Source organism: Chenopodium album, chromosome 12 (genome assembly GCF_948465745.1).
Source record: "Chenopodium album chromosome 12, dcCheAlbu1.1, whole genome shotgun sequence".
Classification (NCBI taxonomy): Eukaryota; Viridiplantae; Streptophyta; class Magnoliopsida; order Caryophyllales; family Amaranthaceae; genus Chenopodium; species Chenopodium album.
The window spans coordinates 29,162,950-29,184,975 of record NC_137845.1 but is presented as its reverse complement, the minus strand read 5'-3'; the positions used below and the strand labels follow the sequence as shown (position 1 = coordinate 29,184,975).

The 22,026-nt window shown below is 35.5% G+C and overlaps 1 protein-coding gene across 2 annotated transcripts; it reads left to right on the top strand.

The window, feature by feature from the left end:
- Positions 1 to 2,896: 2,896 nt before the first annotated feature.
- LOC145572274 (hyperosmolality-gated Ca2+ permeable channel 1.7-like) lies at positions 2,897 to 19,742 on the top strand. Of its 2 annotated transcripts, none has more exons than XM_081631273.1 (12): positions 2,897 to 3,124; positions 6,353 to 6,683; positions 7,404 to 7,553; positions 10,191 to 10,326; positions 10,968 to 11,069; positions 11,875 to 11,994; positions 12,473 to 12,553; positions 15,021 to 15,361; positions 15,872 to 16,117; positions 16,778 to 17,102; positions 18,337 to 18,570; positions 19,192 to 19,742. In XM_081631273.1, the coding sequence occupies exons 2-12, from the start codon at positions 6,373 to 6,375 to the stop codon at positions 19,408 to 19,410; spliced, it is 2,265 nt and encodes a 754-aa protein (XP_081487399.1). In that variant the 5' UTR covers positions 2,897 to 3,124; positions 6,353 to 6,372; the 3' UTR covers positions 19,411 to 19,742. The 2 variants fall into 2 exon arrangements, with proteins under 2 accessions (XP_081487399.1, XP_081487398.1); XM_081631272.1 differs by having other exon boundaries at positions 6,347 to 6,683.
- Positions 19,743 to 22,026: the final 2,284 nt, after the last annotated feature.

The following is a 22,026-nucleotide window of genomic DNA, read 5'->3' as shown; positions in this document are numbered from 1 at the left end:
CTGTATAGATATTTTCTCCCGAATGCTACATTTGGGTCAGGATTTGAGGTTTTTTCAAGGTATTAAGGTTTCTAGAACTAGTCCTATTATTTCACATTTATTCTTCGCCGATGATGCTCTTATTTTCTTCAAGCCTTGTAGTACTTCATGTACTAATATTGTGGGTATCATTCAATGATTAACCAAAATCTCGGGTCAGGAGCTTAACCTTTCAAAGTCCCTTATCAAGTTGAGCTCTAACACTACTACTGCGGCTCGAGAAGAATTTAAATCTATTATTCGAATGAAACATGTTTAGATGTTTGACCGTCATCTTGGCACTCCTATCGATTTCATAGGAAAGAAAAAAGTTAACTTCCAGTTTATCATCGACAAAATACTTAGTCATATACATGCGCTCAATTCAGTTCGCCTTTCTCAGTAGCAAAAGTTAATTTTTATTAACTCCATTTTGGTTGCTATAGCTTCTCATGTCCTTTCTTATTTTGAATTACCAGCTTCGGTGGCTGGAAAAATTGATTCTTTACTCCTGAAATTTTTTTGGTCTAATTCGGAAAATAAAGGAATGCACTGGGTTAACAAAGATAAAATGCATTTGCCTCGAGGCATGGGAGGCTTAGGGATTCGATGTATCTCCACTCTAAACAAGGCTCTACTCATGAAACAGGTCTGGAAAATTGTTTCAAACCCCCAGTTACTAGTGTCCAAGGTTTTTAGTTCTAGAACTCAGTTTCTCCCTAACCACCCTCAAGTTCCTCATCGTTTCACTTGTAGGAATTCCTATGGCCTTCGTGGTTTAATTCGGGCGGATACACTATTATTAGCTGGGTGTAGCTGGAAGGTGGGCAATGGATGTCCCACCCCTGCTGGTACCTCTAATTGGGTTAATGGAGAGATCCCTGAATTCAAACCGGGAATTCCTTTGCAAACTTCTATGGCATGGACTGTTAATTACTTTATCAATCAACATACTCAATCATGGGATGCTCACAAAGTTTCACAGTGTTTCCAATCTCAGGTGGCTTCTTCAATTCTTACATTGGAAACACCAGACGTCTCTAAATCTGACTTTCGATATTGGAGTCGAACTACGTCGGGTCGATATTCGGTTAAAACTGGGTATGCTTTTTTTACAGGCGCCGATGGACCAGCACAATTTGTCTCATACCAACCCCTTTTGGAAAATCCTTTGGTCCCTTGACATACAACCGAAGTGGAAACTATTCTTATGGAAATTGTTAAATAAAGCGTTAGCAGTTAAAAGTGAGCTTTCTCGTCGTGGGGTTCCGATTCCAAGTTTATTTTGCGATCTTTGTTCCACACAAGTTGAGGATTTTAATCATCTATTTCGACATTGCAATATTGCTAGGGAAGCCCGGTGGAGTGGAAGCCTTGGCATCCATTCAGAATTACATAGACACCTCTCTCTTATAGATTGGATCCAAGATTATATCCGACTTTTTATTAGTCAAGATGGGATTAAAAGTCCCCACATTAGTATCTTCATTGGCACTCTTTGGAGCCTTTGGTTATGTAGAAATAATAGGGTGTTTAGGCCAGACTCGCCTTTTACTAAAACCATTAGTTTACAGGTTTTGGATATACTCCAGACACATACTATCTTCACTGACGAAGAAACTATCATTGGAAACCTCTACTCTCCTCCAAACAACAGATGTTTGCCCTTGCCTGGTTTTCATCCAGCTCAATTGGGGATACAACAATCTGGGCCTAATCTGGTTCAAATGAAAATTGATGGGTCATGGTTCAAAGAGTCTCTCAATGCAGGAATGGGTTGGTGTCTTGATAGTGAAGATCCTACAAATGATCGAATTATTGGTGGTGGCAATTTTGGGGTTTGTACTTCGACTTTGCACGCTGAAGCTCTAGCTTGCTTCTATGGATTACAGTGGGCTTTACACTCCAACATTAGATCCGCTATGGTGTTTACAGACTCTCATAATTTGGTTTCTCTTCTTCGTGGTGATGGTCATGAAAACATCAGTTACATGTGGCTCATCCGACAAATTCAGTTGCTTGGATCGAAGTTTTTTCACTGCAATGTGTACAAGGCAGATAGACAGCGTGTTCACAGGGCTCACAATATTGCAGGTGAAGCGGCAATTCATTTTATTTGCTTTTCTAGTACTATGTAATTTGTTTTAGTCCTTTGTCAAACAAAAAAAAATGTGATATTTTGAGACTACATTTTTTTTTGAAGAAGATAGAGGAGTGAGATGCACGAGTGCGAGACTTAAAATAATTGGGTTTTACTTAAACCCAAATGCAACCTATTAGAATATAAGAACAATCCAAAAAATACGCAACCTATTAGAATATAAGAAGAATCCAAAAAATAAAATGACCCATTAATATTTTGATTCCAAATTATGTCTATTGATCCAATTCTGAAATTTGAATTTTGCAAAAGTTTTCAATTCAATTCGATCCAATTATGATATAATTACTAATTCAATTTGGATTGGATAGAATTTCGATTTTAATTCGAATAGTGGACACCCTATTAGGATATGAGCCATGTAAGACTATAATATTATTCCATAATAGTGTAGTAATTAGTTTTTAAAAGAAATTAATTATTTTGACTAATTTTGAGCTTTGATGTCACACGCGGATTCACACACTAATTAATCCATAGCTTTTTTATGATCATACTCAACAAGTAACTAATCAACTACACTTTAACTATATCATTATAATAATACTAAGGTTTTTCGTGTTAATAAAATCTTAGAAATGGGCCCAATCAACCATTAAAAAACACCAAAAAATAACAACCAAATCAAGTCAAGATATAAAAAGAAGAAAACAAAACTTTAAAAACGGTAATAAATCAATATATGGGCCTCCTAACTAACATTAATATTTGCAACAACGGTAACATCAACATAATCTCAAACGCATGACACAGCCTTCCATACTCGGTTTATACGCAGTTTTGCCAGATACCCTTTTCCTTCGCACTTAAACAAACACATTCATCATCTAATTGGATTCTCAATTTTTCATTCATTACTTCCACAACACATAACACTTCACCACTTCTTCAGAATCTCTAATCTTCAATCTCATTCTTTTTAGGAGTATTAACATTATATTCCAGGTATATCTTTATTATTCTCGATTCTTTATTTTTATTTTTTCATTTTTTGATTTTAATGTGAATGAATAAATAGTGGGTATGTTCATCAAATAAAAAAAAAAAAAGAAAAAAAAGTAGGTACAGATGATTTTGTATTTTTTGATGGTGGTTTTTCTTTATACGGTATAATATATATTTTTAATTACTTTATTTATTCAATAATGGCGTTCTTAATTCTTTATCATTCAAAAATCCTACTTTTATTTTGCTAATATTTTTGTGTAATTATACAATGTAGGGTTTTATTTGTTAATTTTCTGCTTTAATAAAGAAAAACGCAAATTGCTTCTATTGCGTTTATCAATCTTTGGAAATTTGTGTTGTATTGTTGTTGATTTCTAAGACTGGTGTCAATTTTTTTTGAATTTTTTTTTCATAATTTTTTTTTTTTGATGTTACGAGCACCATTTTTGCCTAGGTTTTTGACGTAGTTCACTTTCTAATTTTAGAAAGTTTTGGGTGATTTCTTAATCTGAGATTTTTGGATTTTGTTTGACTTTTCTTTTTTGTTGCGCTTGAATAACTGAATTTTACTTGTGTAAGCTCTCTCTCTCTTTTGAATTTTGACACGTAATTTTTCATAATTGAAATAAATTTTTACTTTTATCTTTAATATTTTTATCACCAATCAATCACTAAAGATTTGCAAACTAAGCTAGTTGCCATGGACAATTGATTTGTTATTAGCTTGATGTGATATTGTTATGTACTCCGTATTATATAATGGTTTCGTAGAAGAGTTACCTCAGTAGTAGACACCTGTTTATGTTTGTGTTGAAATTTCAACCCTTTAGTGTAAGAGTAATAACAAACGTGCAAGGATATCCTTGCCTGATGTTCCCTGTACATAATTGACTTTGAGAAGGTCTGCACTTCTGTACTGATTACGGCGAAATGATCTCGCTGTATAATTTAAGGGTTTAGTGCTAATCTGGATAAGTATGGAATTAAGGCACGACACAATTCTTGGTTTTTGGAATCCCATTTTCAGTTTATCATGGACATACAGAAATGTGATCTTGAATTTTGATTTTAATCCAAAGTAGTGTTTTAATACTTATTTGTAGTCTTGCCTAATCTGAGAAATGGTAAACAGGTAAAGGAATGCATGAAAACTGTTGTTCTATATTGAACGATGTGCATTGTGTATCATAGACTGAGTCTTCGTTATTAGAATTTTCCGATGTTGTCCATTTGTTACTGAAGTAATATTAGGGAAAGGAGATAAAAACGGCAGGTGAATTTTCATGTCAAATCGAGTTGTTTGAAACTTGTGTAAATGCCCTGATGATAGCAGAATTTGAGTTTGCAACAACCAAAACTTTTTTTATTTTATCTTGATGACCAAGGTCAATGTCATATGCTTTTAAACATTGCTAAGTCTGGGCTATTGAGTTGCATGTAACTTGCTTAATGCCCTGATGACAGCAGATTATTTGAGTTTTTAACAACGACTACTGAAGTCAATGTGATGCTTTTTTTTAACATTAGTTTAGCTTATAGCTAAGGGCCTGTTCTTTTCGGCTTATTTTCAGTTTATTTCAGTTCAGTTCCTAATTTTACTTCTCTCATAAAATATTCAATTCAATTCAGTTCAACTCAGCTCAGTTCAGTAAATGAGAACAGATCCTAAAGTATGGCTACTTGGTAATCCTTACAAATCAAGCACCCAACTGCGGATTAAAGACACTATAGCTTTGCTCTCATGTACTAGATTGGTGTTTTTTTTATTTTATTTTAATTCTTGTATAATTTACATACAAGTGCATGTTCCTTTTTCGTTGAATTATATGACAGACTTTAGTAAATTAAAAAAAAAAGGAAAAATTGACATTTGCTACCAGCGAAAGCACCCTATTTCACATTTGCTACCCGTTTAAAATAAAATTTTATTTTTCTACCACCCAAATCTCCAAAATATTTATTTCACTACCAAGTGACTTACGCCGTTACTATTTCCGTTAGTTGGGTTTAGCCACCGTTCAACCACCTTGCAGCCACCCCTCCACCTCACTGCCACCCCTCCACCACCTTCCCCGCAACTGCCACCCCTCCCCTCCACCTCACTGCCACCATCCCCTCAACTGCCACCCCCTCCCCCCTGCCGGCGGCCGGCGCCGGCGCGAACCCACCCCCCTCCCTTTCCCCCACCCCTACGCAGCCAATGAACCCCCCTTCCCTTTCCCCGTTCACGCTGCCCGACACCAATCCGCAACCAAACCAACCACCATCAATCTCCACTACCATCATTGTTGCTGCCTCCAATTACCAACACCTAAAACCACCAGCAGCTCATCAGCCACATCAAACCACCGCCATAACTTGCAACCAAATCAGCCACCACGCGCAGCTCTTCTCCAAACACCAGCCCACAATCACAACCCCTGCAGCGGCGCCGCACCTTTGCCCCAACCTCACGCAGCAGCAACCGTGCAATTCCAAACCGCCAAAGCCGCAGCAAACGCCCCGAAATCAGAGCAAATCGCACATCCTCAAGGTTGCCACTAACTTTCTTTCAAATTGTACAGAAATTCGATCGAACCTCGTCTAGAAATCAATTTAAGTTTGCCACTAACTTTCTTTCAAATTCGACCAAACATACCCATGGTTCGGGGCATTTCACGATTGAGGCTTGTACGGAATTAATGAAATAGCTGCGTAGGGGTGGAGGTCGGGGCAGCGAGAACGGGGAAAGGGAAAGGGGGGTTCGTTGGCTGCGTAGAGGGGGGGAAAGGGAGGGGGGTGGGTTCGCGCCGGCGCCGGCCGAAGCTCTGGGCGCCGGCGGGGGGGAGGGAAGAGGTGGCAGTTGAGGGGAGGGGTGGCTGGGTTACTTTTTTTTTGAAAATTTTTAATTTTTTTTTTTTTTTAATAAACTTAACGGAACCTTAACGGATTCCGTTAAGTGGTAGTGAAATTTTAATTATGTGATTTTGGGTGGTAGTAAAATAAAATATTTTTTTAAATGGGTAGTAAATGTGATACATGGTGCTTTGGCTGGTAGTACATGTCAATTTTTCCAAAAAAAAGTAAAGAATTACTATCTGCTAATTTGTTAATTATAAAAAGAAGTCTACCATAATGCTTAGCTTATTAGTATACTTTATATTCTATTTTAGAGGCATATCTTTTTTTTTTTTTTGGGCAATTATTAATCTTATTGCTGTTTATCTAACTCCCTCACAGTTGCAGGTTTTCATTATCTTTGAAGGATGGCCGACCTTCAGGATATTGGTATTTCGGCTGCAGTAAACCTTCTTACAGCACTAATATTCCTCATAGCCTTTGCCATATTCAGGCTTCAACCTATTAATGATAGAGTGTACTTTCCAAAATGGTATCTAAAAGGAATTAGAGCAAGTCCACCGCATTCTAAGGGTGTGAACAAGGTTGTTAACTTGGACTTTAGAATGTATTTGCGGTTTCTAAACTGGATGCCAGAGGCATTGAGAATGCCAGAACCTGAGCTTATTGAGCATGCTGGACTTGATTCTGTAGCTTATATTCGAATTTACCTTCTTGGGTGAGATTTTAATTTGATGTACTTATACCTACATCAATTTTAGTTTTATAACCAGTGTAGAAGTGATTCTTTATCTTCTGCTGGATCAGCTTGCGTTAGCTGGCCTTTAGTAATGGAAGCTGTCGCTGGTAGTTCTTTGAAAATTGTTGACATGATTTATTGCACTAACTACATACGATGTATATCTTTTCGAGGTTCTATTTATTTATATTCATTTATTTTAATGTAACTATAAACAGCTAAATCATAAGATTCATAACACTATTCAAGCATATAATAGGCTTTGTAAAATAAGTATGCAAAGTGCCTGAGATTGCTATTACAACCTTTTCATAATATTCATTCCATCAACTTTTAAAAGTTATACTGGCCCCCGCGACCCCCCCCCCCCCCCCCCCCCCTCCTCCTCCTCTTGAGATTCTGTGAAAGGTGGATACTTACTAGTATGTATGTATGTGCATTTTTGTTATCTTTGCTGTAATTTTTCCTTAGTAGTCATTACAGGCAAGTACTCTTGGGGTTTCCTCATCCTTTGCTTGCTCTTTTGCATTCTTACTTGCACATTGGGTATCAGGGTATGGTAATTACTGTCGTCTGTAATATTGATTCTTGAAATGCATGTATAAATTTATGAACATTGGTTTGATACTTGTTTGATAGTAATGACTAAGAACTTGGTGTCTCTTCTGCTGATCTAATTTTGAAAACGTTGCTCTGCAGCTTGAAAATCTTTATTCCTATCGCGGTTGTAGCATTTGCTGTTCTGATACCTGTTAATTGGACTGGAAAAATGTTGGAAGGTGCTCATGATTTGACTTTCAGCAATATTGACAAATTGTCAATATCAAACATTCCATGGGGATCAAATAGGTGAGTCTTATACCTTCTGCAGAGGCTTAGTCTCTATTGTTTGCTTGTTTTATCTATTGACATAATGATCATAACCTTATATTGTGAAAAGTTAGAACAATGCTTGGTCTCTGTCCTTTTACATTCTAGATACTGGGTTACCTGACTAAAAGCTTGGAAATACAACAATTAGATAGTCTGACTTGTCATTAAATCTGTTGACAACCAGCAGCACAATCTGAAAGTGAAACTGCGGTGTCTTCTTTTCATATGATTAGGTTAAGAACAAATAATGAAATCTATTCCAGAACCATCTATTTTTTTTTTTTTTTTTTTGACAATCAAGAAAACAGAAGGAAAAAAGGAGATAGTTACAGGCCCTTCCTAGCTTCAGTGGCTAGGATATGGGCCTCAACTACTTTACATCTATTAGCTTTAATAATAACAATCAACAAAGTTACCTAAATTCCTGCTAGAAAGCTTAATATGTTCCACAATTTGGTTGATCTCTCTCTCTGTTCTGTTGATGTCAATGAAAGCATTCACCAGCTCTGCAGAACTTGTGTTCATAATAATATTCTTTCCTGTGAGATAAGTGCTGTTAAGGGCTAACATAGCAGCCATAGCCTCAGCTTGGGTGGGAGACAAAGCATAAACCGGGGCCTTCCCTCTTTTAATAGCCATGCCATCCTCTTCAACAACCCAACTTGCTGTAGCTCTCCACGAGCTATCTTGTTTGTGCTTATTTTGTTTCCAAGCTCCATCTATTGCAATGATAATTTTCACCGATGATATTGCCGCAGCTTCCCCAGGATATGGTAGGAGGCACAATTTGGTTGATCTCTCTCTCTGTTCTGTTGATGTCAACGAAAGCATTCACCAGCTCTGCAGAACTTGTGTTCATAATAATATTCTTTCCTGTGAGATAAGTGCTGTTAAGGGCTAACATAGCAGCCATAGCCTCAGCTTGGGAGGGAGACAAAGCATAAACCGGGGCCTTCCCTCTTTTAATAGCCATGCCATCCTCTTCAACAGCCCAACTTGCTGTAGCTCTCCACGAGCTATCTTGTTTGTGCTTATTTTGTTTCCAAGCTCCATCTATTGCAATGATAATTTTCACCGATGATATTGCCGCAGCTTCCCCAGGATATGGTAGGAGGCACAATTTGGTTGATCTCTCTCTCTGTTCTGTTGATGTCAACGAAAGCATTCACCAGCTCTGCAACTTGTGTTCATAATAATATTCTTTCCTGTGAGATAAGTGCTGTTAAGGGCTAACATAGCAGCCATAGCCTCAGCTTGGGAGACAAAGCATAAACCGGGGCCTTCCCTCTTTTAATAGCCATGCCATCCTCTTCAACAGCCCAACTTGCTGTAGCTCTCCACGAGCTATCTTGTTTGTGCTTATTTTGTTTCCAGCTCCATCTATTGCAATGATAATTTTCACCGATGATATTGCCGCAGCTTCCCCAGGATATGGTAGGAGGATTGGTAGTATCCCTGGTGCTTGTAATAGGCTTTATTTTGTGTCTGACCTGAGCACAGCCCCCTGGTCTCATCTGGTTTTCCACTGCTATGCAAGCTGGATCACATTGTGTGGTGTGCCTGGTTTTAATCTAGAAATTGCATTATTCCTTTTTACCCAATACTCCAAAGAATACAAACAAACTCCATGATCGTATCTTCATTGCTGCCATCCAGGGAGAAGTAGGAAATATAATTTAACACCAACTCTCAAGATTAAGGTCACTCCCAATACAAGCATTAATACCCAACATACTGCATCTCCAGATCCTAGTTGTCATCTCGCAATCTCTGAAGATGTGCTCCTGAGACTCCTCCTGTGCCTCGCAGAACCTGCGTAAGCTCTCAACCTTAATGCCTCTCTTCTTAAGATTATTTGCAGTAGGGAGGGCATTATTTATGATCTTCCATACAAAGATTTTGTGCTTAGTCCATATTTGGATTTCCACCATTTTTTCCAGAAGGAAGGCTCTTCCTTTCTCTGCCTATTACCAGACTGGGCATATCAATATTCTGATTTTGTAGTGTAAACACCAGAGGCTGTCGGTCCCCACTCCCACCCATCACTTGTGCAATTTTTCACAGGGCAAATGGAATAGTTTTTTCGCTACAGGAGAAGAAAACCATTTCCAAACGACGTTACTCTTCCAGTTGCTTCAGTATCTAGTAGATCGCTAACCATACAGAGTCTGCTTTCCTCATTTCCCTGCTGTAGCTCTTTACATTTTATGATTTCATTAGTTACCCACCAGTCATTATCAATCCTCGTAGTACTGCTATTTGCAAAATTATTCATCTAAGCCCTCCCTCTCATGGTAAAGACTAAAGATGCTAACATAGCAGCTTTGGCCTCTCCCCTTCTGCCTTTGTCAGAACCATCTTTTATTATGATATATATTGATATAGTTCTGAATAAGCATATAAGGGAGTATGTTAGGCATTTTGCTTGGTATGATGAATAACTCCCAAAATGACTAGGTAGCTTATACTGGCTGGTGGACATTTCAATGACTTTCTGAGATTTACCCATCATTCTGATTAGGATACAAGTTTAGCTTACACATTGATGTTGTCTATAACACTTTCATGCAAAGCAGACCAGACCTGACATATTGCACAACTATTTTATTACAGATTTTGGGCTCATATTGGCGTGGCGTATTTTTCCACATTTTGGATTTGTTACATGCTATATAGAGAGTACAAAATAATAATGACCATGAGGTTGCAATTTATCGCATCTTCAGATCGACGTCCGGACCAATTTACTGTAAGTGTTTTGACTGATAATTTTTTTTAATAGTAATTTATGACTGAATGTTTGTATTGAAAAAAAAAGTTGGTACCAACGTAGGACTGTTTGTGCTGGTTCATTTTCTTATTTGACCTATGTGTAGAGAGGGCTAGTTGACTTGTTTTACGTGGTTTGTTTAGGCAAGGTCCTGAAATAGCTCAGCCTGTGGTACGTAAATCTGGAAATTCAGAGTTATAGCCTCTCCCCACTCTCCCCCCACAAAAAAAAAAAAAAAAAATAAATAAATAAATAAAGATATGTGTGTCTTATCTTTTATTTTTAATACCCCTTTGGTAAATGAACCTTGAATGTCTCCTTGATTTCTTTTAACATCACAATAGTCAGAAGATTAAGCTGTGTTTTGTGCCACAATGCAGTCTTCTTGAATTAATTTTAATGTATGGGTACCAACTGTGTATGTGTGTGTGTGCACACTTGTCTGTGTACCTCACTGGCACACATAATTTGACTGTGCTTTAGTGCTAGTGTGGCTGCCTGGCTGGTCTACATTCACGTACTTTTGTGATGTACATGACAAGATGCTATATTAAAACAGGGGTCGGTGCAGCTATAGAATCTGCTTCAACATTAATTTGACAAATTGATACCCTTTTCAGGTTCTTCTGAGAAATGTTCCACCAGATCCTGATGAATCTGTTAGTGAGCATGTTGAACATTTCTTCTATGTGAATCATCCAGACCATTACCTCTTACATCAGGTATAGTTTTCCTTATTATTATTTTTATATTTTTATATTCATTATCAAGTATTTTTCCAGCTCAAAAATATGCCAAAATATGTTTTCACGACTTTTGGTATATCTGTAGTGACATATTGGTTTAGAGTTACTGGATTATACATGAATAATTCATTAAGCAGTAAATATGTCTACAAATATTTGGCCATTAGGTTGGAATGAAATGTTATCTGTTGTAGGTCTAGTATCGGTGGCAGAGTTTGTATAAGTAGCTCTAGTGGTTTTGTATGAACCTAATTGCTAGACTGATCAGCTTGTGGTTTTGTAAGCAATTGTTTCGCCGCCATCTGAAATTTTAACCCTGTATGTATTTTAATATCGTCATTCGTGTCAGGTGTCTCTATTTCATCTTACTCATACCTGACTTGTGTTTGATGGAGATCCCATAATTTAAAATATCTCATCATGTTTACAATGTGTTTGGATTGAAGGAGATGGAGGGGAAGGAAAATTAAATTGTAAGAAATTGATCTCCACAACAATGGAGAGATTTGGAAGGAAAACTCATCATTCTTCTCTCTCCTGCCCTTCCTTCCCCTTTCTTTATCCAAACACACTATTAAAATTTGGAAACTCTTGGTTTAAACAGTGATAAACAGCTTGGTCATAACGTAGTATAAAATTATGACCTGACTTCCAACTATAAAAGCAGTAAAATATGCCCTTTAAAATTTAAGTTTGATTTTTAATATTTAGTAAAACATGCAAAATCCCAACTGTCAATCTATGTTGTTATTCACTTTCTGTTCCTGTGCTAATTTTACAGGTTGTGTACAATGCCAATAAACTAGCAAAGTTGGTCGATAAGAAAAAGTCTTTGGAGAACTACCTGACCTACTATCAAAATAAATATGAGAGAAAACCTTCAAAAAAACCCACTATTAAGGTACTCTCCCTCTTTTGAGCATGGGTGGTATATACCGCATATTTTTTGAGCATCTTTACATACATTTATATGTATATATATATGTAAATGTATATATACATATACATATATATACATATACTACCTCCGTTTCGCATTATCTGCAACAAAGGAATATTTTATATCTCACAAATAATACCCCTTTGTTGCAGATAATGCGAAACGGAGGTAGTATATATATACATATACATATATATATATACATATACATATATATATATACATATATATATATATACATATATATATACACGATAAAAAATAGGATGGGGTGTTTGGTATGCATATGTAGGCCATGTGGTAGCTTGTGTTAATTTTTCACATTCTAGTTGTTCCCCTTCACCTTCACCTTCTCATTATCTTAATCTAGTAATTCTACTTACGGACACTATGCAAGATTAACTAAATTTTAAGAACATTTCTGAGTTCTGCTCTATAGACAGGTTTTTGTGGTCTTTGGGGCACTCGTGAGGATGCAATTGATTATTATGCCAAGGAGATTGAGAAACTTAGTGAACAAGTAAGTAGCTTCTACTATGTTTTTTACTTTTGTTGATTGTAACCAATTTGCTTACTTTTACTTTAGGTCAACCACGTGGATCTAGTGGCTAGGTTAGGGTGGCCTTCCCAACTACAGGAAATGCTGTGTTATTTTTCATTCAGTAGTTACTTATATGGGTGGGTCTTGACAATGGTAGTGAAATTAGCATAAGTTGCAGATTTAGAAGCTAAATTGTACATAAGTAAGGTCTTATCTCTTTTTCATCAGCTCTCAAATTGTCTTTTACTGCTTTTAAACTTATTTTTTCCTGTGTGTGAGTTGGTCTTGACATTTTCTCCTTTTCTTTTCTTCTGCAACCTCTCCTATAATCTTCCACGTATATGTACAATTTAATCTTCCTAATTTGAAAGTATTTTCTTGCATGAATATATTTTTGTAAGAATTGAAAAATGTCATATATTTTTAGATTCAAAACTTTGTTGACATGCTAACAGTATTATTCTCTTATACTTTCCCCTACACTTTGTATGATTTTTTTTTTACAAAAAATTTATTGTAGTTATCTCATTAAATTTTTATGGAAATTTAAACGGTAAGTTATTGGAAGTTAGATTAGGTTGGTTGCCGTTCAAAAAAAAAAAAAAAAAAAAGAAGATTAGGTTGTTTTTTCTAAATTTGTAGAGAATACTATTTTCTGATCCCTTGAGGCTAGCTTCTTGTGAATTTGTTAATTTAGGCCATAACTTGAGGTTCCGACTTCTTTTGGTGGTATGACTAGAAACTTGTTTTTTGGGCCAGAATTAGAGGTTCTGACCTTTGGCATTACACCTAGTCAAAGCAGTTGCTTTAGTTCTTAATAATCAGATTGATGGAGTTTACTGGTTTGCCCCAACATATGCTTTAAATTTAACAATGGTGTATTTTAAACCTTCTTCCAAAGTCGGCACGAACAGACAAAACCATTTTACATCTACTTTCAGTATAACTTCTACCATATTGAAATGTTTTTAATGAGGTTTTCCAAAAATTAATTGGAACAAAAATGTAGAGAACTTTAGGAATAGACTAAATTGGACTAAATTGGACTAAATTGGAAAGCGTATGTAGGTAGTATATCTTAACTTTCTTTAGAGTCCACTACTCATGTAATTAACCTATAATACTTACTTATAATTTTTTTTTTTTTTTAATTCAAATGAAAGTTGATAGTCTAACTACAACTTATCACCTAAATTTTTATGCAACGAGAAGACTTCGAACAAACGTGGGACGAAGGGAGAACTATTTTAGTGCTATCGCATTCGAACAAACGTGGGACAGAGTGGTATAATATTAATGCTACCGTCGCTACCTTATTTCTTGGATTATAGGAAAGACTTGAAGGCCAAACTGTATTCTCAACTTTAGGTCTAATACAATCTACCCAAGTCCTAAACGTCTAAACTTTGGGTATAAACCTTCCCGAGGATGTGTTTTGTTAATTTATCAACTTATTTGATGTTATTCCATCTTAATTAATCTGTACTTATTTAACTAAGATGAATAGAAAAGTTTAATATCGAGTGTGTGGCTATGAGATTGATCCTTGTTTGCCATATAACTAGTTCAGAATTTGAATGATGAGAGGAGGATGAAACTTGTTGATATGAGTTTAGTCATGCATGTAGATAAGAAATATATGTGCAAGTATAGTTTGTAGTTGGACTCCTAATCAATTTGGTACAGCCATCAAATATATGTGAACTTATCTGTTTTTTTTTTTTTTTTTTTAATCTGCAAGTTTCATGTGACTTAAAAATTTCATAAAAAAGTACTTTTTAACTTTTTATGCTATAATGCTTAAAATATCATACTCCATGCATTTCAAATGCTAAAATGAGGGAATTAGTCGAAACCGAGTCCCTTTTTTTAAAAAAAATTTGGCTAGGAAAGAGATATTATTCAATTTATTAAGTGAACCCATGTGAAGTAAAATAGGTAATTCTCTTTACCATAAGAGGGATAAATTGAAATATGATAGAACTCGAAGGAATTGGAGGAGTATAGTGTGGGAATTATTTTTTTGATAAAAATTTAATTCATGAAAACTACTACTCCCTAAGGGAGTACATGTAATTTTTTATTTATTTTTTTATTTTTTTTAATAATCATAACATTTAAATTTTACACAATTCACACACATTCCTTTAGACAATTTTTGTTTTTCTATACAATACAAAATAATTAACTAGCTATCTGTTAATGTTATTATAAATACATACTCACAAGGTTTAATTAACTAATTTTTTAATACAATCAACTAGTCTAACTAGCTAATGCAATCAAATATCAGCTATTCACTAATCTGTTACAGTTGTGTTTCAAAAAACTGATCATGATTTAGTCCTACATCCTTTTATATATCGAGAAACTGATCACATGTTAGTCCTACATCAGAATATAGTCCTACAACCTATGTGCTAATTAATTTGATTATTTCATGTAGGAAGCTGCAGAGAGGGCACGAGTTTTAAGTGATCCAGAAGCTATATTACCTGCAGCATTTGTCTCATTTAAAAGTCGCTGGGGAGCTGCTGTTTGTGCTCAAACACAACAAACAAGAAATCCTACTGTATGGTTAACTGAATGGGCTCCTGAACCAAGTGATGTTTACTGGGATAATCTAGCAATACCCTATGTTGAACTCAAGATACGAAGGCTACTTATGGCTATTGCTCTGTTTTTCCTCATATTTTTTTATATGGTCCCGATAACATTTGTTCAATCACTTGCCAACATCAATGGAATTGAGAAGGTTTTCCCTTTTCTTAAGCATTTAGTTGAAAAGTAAGTCATCTTGTTGCTATTGGTTATCTTTGTTTTTATCTGTCACATTGTTTAATTGTGCATTCATACTTTGATGCTTTGATTATTGAACTGTAGATTATTGTTAATCTGCTATTCCTATACAGTGAAAATGTTATTATTTACTGCAAACGGCAATGTTAATGAGAATTATACCTCTGTCCCGTTTTATTTGCCAATATGAGATATTTTTGGTCAAATAGGACAAGTAAAGTGGGACGGATGTAGTACTATTATTTTGAATGTTATGCTAGTGTAAATCTAAAAATTTGACCTAATGTTTAATATGTTATATATATGAGAACTGCTACAGCGACTTATAATATTGTGAAAACTGCTACAGCGACTTATAATATTGTGAAAACTGCTACAGCAACTTATTTGCCTATGTTTAACTCTTCATTTTACCTTAATTATGACTTGCACAAAATCTTTCTTAGGTATATACATTATAACTCAATAGGTATTCTAAATCATGTTTAATTTTTTCAGGGAAGTTGTCACGTCTTTTATCCAAGGATATATGCCTGGAATTATACTGAAGATATTCCTCCTCCTCATTCCAATGGTTATAATGTTTATGTCCAAGATAGAAGGCTTTACTTCATTCTCATCTTTGGAGAGAGTAGCTGCAAGGAAATATCATTTGTTTATACTTGTAAATGTGTTCCTGGTAAGTATAATTGCAGGAACAGCACTCGAACAGCTCAAAACGTTTCTGCATCAGCCCCCTAGCGAGTAAGTTATGTTTGATAAAGATTATCTTTGAATGGTAGGATGTTGTGCATTCATTGTTTTCATACTAGCATCAGTTATTTTGAAAAATTATGATATAGCCTTGAGTTAAATTGCAAAACCAAATTTATCTTTTCATTTTTGGTTGAATTCTTTAGCCTGTTGTCAAAGACCTATTATGTTACTAAAATCCCGTCATACCTCTAAAGGAGAAGGTTAGATGAATTGTAAGTTTGGAATGTATATAGGCTTATTCTTCAAATCATCATAAAATTTTTATTTATTTATTAAAAATTCAGATTTTACAGTAATTTTTTTTTTTAATAATCTTTGTAATTAAATTGAAACTATTACTTTCTTAAATTCCTTTCTCTTCATAATAGGCTTTTTCTTAAAACGAAAATTAAATTCAGATTATACATTAATTTATTTTAATTAATTATTTTTAATAATATTTTGTATTGAATTATTACTTTTAATTTCCTTTTTTCAAAATAATAGCCTACTTTTTAATTAATTTTACCTACTATATTTTCTTTTATTCTTTTATCCACATCAAACATTTATGAGACAATGCAAGATTGTCGAGTTATGTAATTTGCAACGGCAATTTGTAGGCATCTTATATCGTCTCGCATAATCTAATGGTGTATTTTTATGTAGGATTCCAAAAACTGTTGGGGCATCAATGCCCATGAAGGCCACATTCTTTATAACTTACATTATGGTGGATGGATGGGCTGGTGTTGCTGGAGAAGTCCTCAGAGTAGTTCCTCTAGTTATGTTCCATTTGAAGAATACATTCTTAGTTAAAACAGAAAAGGATAGGGAGCAAGCAATGGATCCTGGATTCCTAGACTTTTCTGTTTATGAGCCTCGGATCCAACTTTACTTTTTGCTTGGAGTAGTTTACTGTGCAGTCACCCCGATACTTCTTCCTTTCATCATTGTCTTCTTTGCGTTTGCCTACCTGGTTTTCCGGCATCAGGTATGCTCTTTTTCCTGCTATGAGGCACACAAGTATATGCAGTCAATGTGATAAAAAGAGTTTCATGTCTGGTTTCTATTCATAGTTTGAGAGCCTGTGCAGAATTTTGGGTTGGTCTTGTGAAGTTGTGATTTTTAAGTGGAAACAGAAGCGAGATACTCCATTAATTGTATATACTGATTTGATTTTATATAAGAATTTGGAGATTTATCTTTAAAATGGCTCTATTCTTGTTGATGATTAAATCTGATCACTGAAAACAAACTCTTTCTAGTTTCATCAAAATTGTTGAATTTTTTGAAAAATTGAAATCTGGTAATGATTCAAAAGAGGCCGTTATTTAATATATATGGCAATGCTTTATTTATTTATTTTTTTTTAAAAAAAAATAGAGGCATTTTTAAAAATATATGGCAATGCCTTTTAATTGTTCACATGTCTGATCAGTACTTTGTCGCAATAATTTTAGTTTTATTTTTCATTTTTTATGTGGTTGACTCATCAGCATGTAGAAACTATTACTCATTGTCCAATGATATATACTTGATGCCGTATTACTTGTATGATGCCTTAAGTTTATTCATGTTAAAAGGAATAATGTTATTTAACTACTGTATCAAGTTAGACAGTAAATTGTTCTCCTACTGTGCTTTGTAGGTACTCTTGTGTCTTGTCACAGAATTCGTGAATATTACATATTTTTGAGGAAGGTTTCACATGCATATACCTTGACAAAGGGGACATTATAAAATACCCTTTACATATGACTTGACAAAGGAACATTATAAATTATCCTTTACATGCAACATAGAAAATGATTATAGGGAGCTTTATTCCGTAGGAGAAAGGAAAAAACCTCTCTATCTTTTGTTCGGATCAATTTAGGATTTGTTAGGTATCGATTAGGCTGATTTAATAGTATGCATAAATATCTTGACCAATGCACTTTATTGGCTCCACCCTGTTTTGGCTGTTTAATTTTTCAGTTATTTCCTCTTACATTTGACTTTGGCTGATGTATCTTGTATTTTTCATCGCTCAATGTTTGCTTATTTTCCTCCAATTCTCCTAAAATATTGTGAGCACTGGAAGTACTGTGCTTGGAAGAAAACATTTTCTGACTTTTACCCCTTATAATCTTTTTGAACCTTAACAGTTAACATTACAAGCTGAACGTATTTACCCTGATATTGTAATCGTTGATGAATGCTGATGGCTTTTCCTTTGTTTTTAGATTATCAATGTCTACGATCGGAAATATGAAAGCGCAGCGGCTTTCTGGCCTGACGTACATCGGCGCATAATTATTGGTCTTGTTATATCACAGCTTTTGTTGCTAGGACTGTTGAACACAAAAGGTGCAAGGATGTCAACACCAGCACTAATTGTCCTCCCAGTGTTGACAATATGGTTCTATAGAGTTTGCAAAGGACGCTTTGAATCAGCATTTACCAGATTCCCATTACAGGTAAGTGTTATTAATCGAACAGTGCGAGTATTATGATGTTTATTTAGTTTAGATGCCTGGATATTGACAAGAATTTTTAATGCCCTGGGGATAATACTTAAAAAAGTAGGAAAATTTATATAAAAACCATTTTGATTTTTTGGGTTTATAGGGAGCCACAGTGAAAGATGATGTAGGCAATATTAATTATGAGGCATCGCCATCAAAATCTTTGATAAACTATGCTAGTTTGCTTGATAATCTAAATATGCATTGGGGTCTCTATATATATTATCCGAGAACAGTTTACCTAAATCACAGTAAACTTTTGAAACATGTAGCTTTTGATAGTTGCAGCACTATTGAAATGATAAATGGTTTTTCTTTCCTTGATAAACTTTTTGTGCGTGCGCATGCCTACGCTACTGACTGATCCATGCTTAAGTGGTTCACAAACGATGCCTACGCTACTGACTGATCCATGCTTAAGTGGTTCACAAATTCACCAAATCTTGAAGAGATAATTTTTCTTGTCTTCTAAGCACTTACAATTAAAACAACCCCATATCGTGGGGGTGTGCATGTGTGTTTGAGTTTGGTTTCAGATCAATCTTAACAAATCTATTTGACCTTGTTACACAGGAAGCAATGATGAAGGATACCTTAGAACGGGCGACAGATCCAATGCTGAACATAAGAACTTACCTATGTGATGCTTATTTACATCCAATCTTCAAGGGTGGTGAGGTTTATATTCGGCCTCCTAGTGACGAGGAAGAGGGTGCTCCACTTGTAGCAACGAAGCGATCACAGAGGAGTAGCAAAGTTACCTCTCTTGCCAGTTCAGAAGCTAGTGTATAGTGTTTGTACATGTGAAGAAAATTTTGTTTTCTTAGGTATAATGTTTGTACATGGTTCAGTAATTTGAGTATAAATTTATGTAAGAGGGAAATAAAACTAGAACAACAGTAAATTTTTTGTGGTTTTTATCTTCCATCACCCCCATTGTATATTTGCAACGAAAATATTAGTTCAGAAAGTATCCACCTAGGGAGGACAATTTGATGAAAGGGTGTAATATTTGTTACCGAATGTAGAAATTAATTTGATGATAAAGTAGTCATACGATATTTGTAATAGCATTAAAAAATAAAAAATAATATATGCGAAATAATTTGGATCAAAGAATCAATAACAATCTTGTTAAAAAAAAAAAAAAAATCATTAACAATACACTATTGAGGATGTTGTGCAGGCTAAGATTACCAATTTTTTGCATTTGCATTCAGTTTTTTAAGGGTGAGGGCAATTCCTTCTTAACTTTTCATCATCATGCAGAAGAAACGTCTGCTAATCCCAGGCTTCCATTTTGTTTCCCGAAAGTTGATTCGGAATAGAGAGGCTTCACGTATTTTTATTAATAGATGCAGTTTAGGTTAAACATGGGAACCGGATTGGACTAGGGTGGAGTCTGCTACAATTACAATTCGGCGATTTGAGCAACCTATGTAGAAGAGGCTATGACCTATCTAAATGTGCTCGATGGAAATTTATAGTAACTGAATCTAGTAAGAATCAAATTGAGGAAACATTACAGAGCATTCAACTTATTTGGAGATTGGGACGGGACTTGGCCACGGAAGCTCATAATGGGCTCAAGTGCCATTAGAAGATGGGAGTTCATGAACATGGACTATTGGGTGTTCCATGTCTATCTCAATTGTCATATAATAACTACTTATTTGTAACGGCCATTACACCTGCCCGTTGCAAATAGCTACTTATTTGTAACGGACACTGCCTGTTACAAATAACCTTTTCTATCCGTAACGGCTACATACGTAACGACCGCTGCTCATTACAGATATAGGGTTTTTGCTCGTTATGGATGGCCTTTTTTCCACTAGTGACATTTCACTCCATATAAATAATGTCTCCATATTTTCAACGCAAACACTAATGCTGCAAGCTCTAGATCATGAGTAGGGTAGTTAACTTCATGCTTTTTCAATTGCCTCGATGCATAAGTAATCACCTTCCCATGTTGCATCAAAACACATCCAAACCCATTCTTAGTTGCAACACTATACACATCATAAGAACCACTTCCATCAGGTAAGGTCAACACAGGTGTTGTTGTCAAACTCTTTTTCAAGGCTTGAAATGCTTCTTCACACTTATCACTCCAAATGAACTTAGATTCTTTCTTCATCAACGAAGCCATAGGCCTAGCTATTTTTGAGAAGTCCTTCACAATCCGCCTGTAATACCCCACTAGACCAAGGAAACTTCGAATATCCAACACATTAATAGGTGTAGGACACTCATTCACTGCTTCGATCTTGGCAGGATCTAACTCCATTCCATCTTTGGATATGAAATGTCCTAAAAATGCTACCTTCTCCAACCAAAACTCGTACTTCGAGAATTTGGCATACAATTGGCTAGTCCTTAAAGTAGCTAACACCGCTCTTAGATGCGTGCATGGTCCTCTTTGTTCTTGGAATAAACCAAAATGTCATCAATAAACACCACCACAAATTGGTCTAAGAAAGGTTAAAACGCACGATTCATCAAGTCCATAAAAATTGCAGGCGCATTTGTCAACCCAAAAGGCATTCTGTACTGTAAACTCATAGTGTCCATATCTCGTCCTAAATGCCGTTTTCGGAATGTCCTCTTACGCAATTCGTAGTTGATGATACCTAGATCTCAAATCAATCTTAGAAAACATTGTTGCACCTTTCAACTGGTCAAACGAGTCATCTATCCTAGGCAAAGGGTATTTGTTCTTGATGGTTACTCTGTTAACTCCCTATAATCGATACATAGCCTCATGCTACCATCTTTCTTCTTTACAAATAACACAGGTGCTCCACATGGTGACGCACTTGAATGAATATATCCCTTTTCCAACAAGTCTTGCAATTGATTCTTCAATTCACTCATCTCTGCAGGTGCCATCTTGTATGGTGCCTTAGAGATAGGTGCTATTCCGGGTACTAAGTCTATAGTAAAGTTTGTATTTCTTTTGGGCGGCATTCTCGGAATCTCTTCTGGAAACACATCTAAAAACTCCGTCATCACCTTAATATCCTCAGGTTTAGATGGTTCCTCATACTCCAAGTTTCTCACACTACAGAAATAGCTTGGGTTCCCTTTCTTCATATATTTTGCTAGTTTTAACACAAAAATGATCTCAGTATGCCTAGGTTTTCCATGTCTCCAATGGGTCATGAGTTCTTCTTGAGCCGTTTTCAAGTGCATTTTCGGTGACTGACATCGAATCTCAGCATTGTAGCGACACAACTAATCCATTCCCATAATTATATGAAGGTCTCCTAATTCAAATTCAATCTGGTTGGACAGGAATCTCTTACCCTTAGTCTTTATAGGTACATCTTTATAAACCCTAGTACAATGAGCTACACCCCAAGTTGGAAGTTTTATAGGAATATCTATGTCATCTACAGTTTT

Bases quoted from the DNA above. Each gene is read 5' to 3' on its own strand.
- LOC145572274 (XM_081631273.1), top strand. From the start codon at position 6,373: ATGGCCGACCTTCAGGATATTGGTATTTCGGCTGCAGTAAACCTTCTT. The intron at 6,684-7,403 runs GTGAGATTTTAA...GTTGCTCTGCAG, and splicing joins ATTCGAATTTACCTTCTTGG to CTTGAAAATCTTTATTCCTA. The intron at 10,327-10,967 runs GTAAGTGTTTTG...TACCCTTTTCAG, and splicing joins GACGTCCGGACCAATTTACT to GTTCTTCTGAGAAATGTTCC.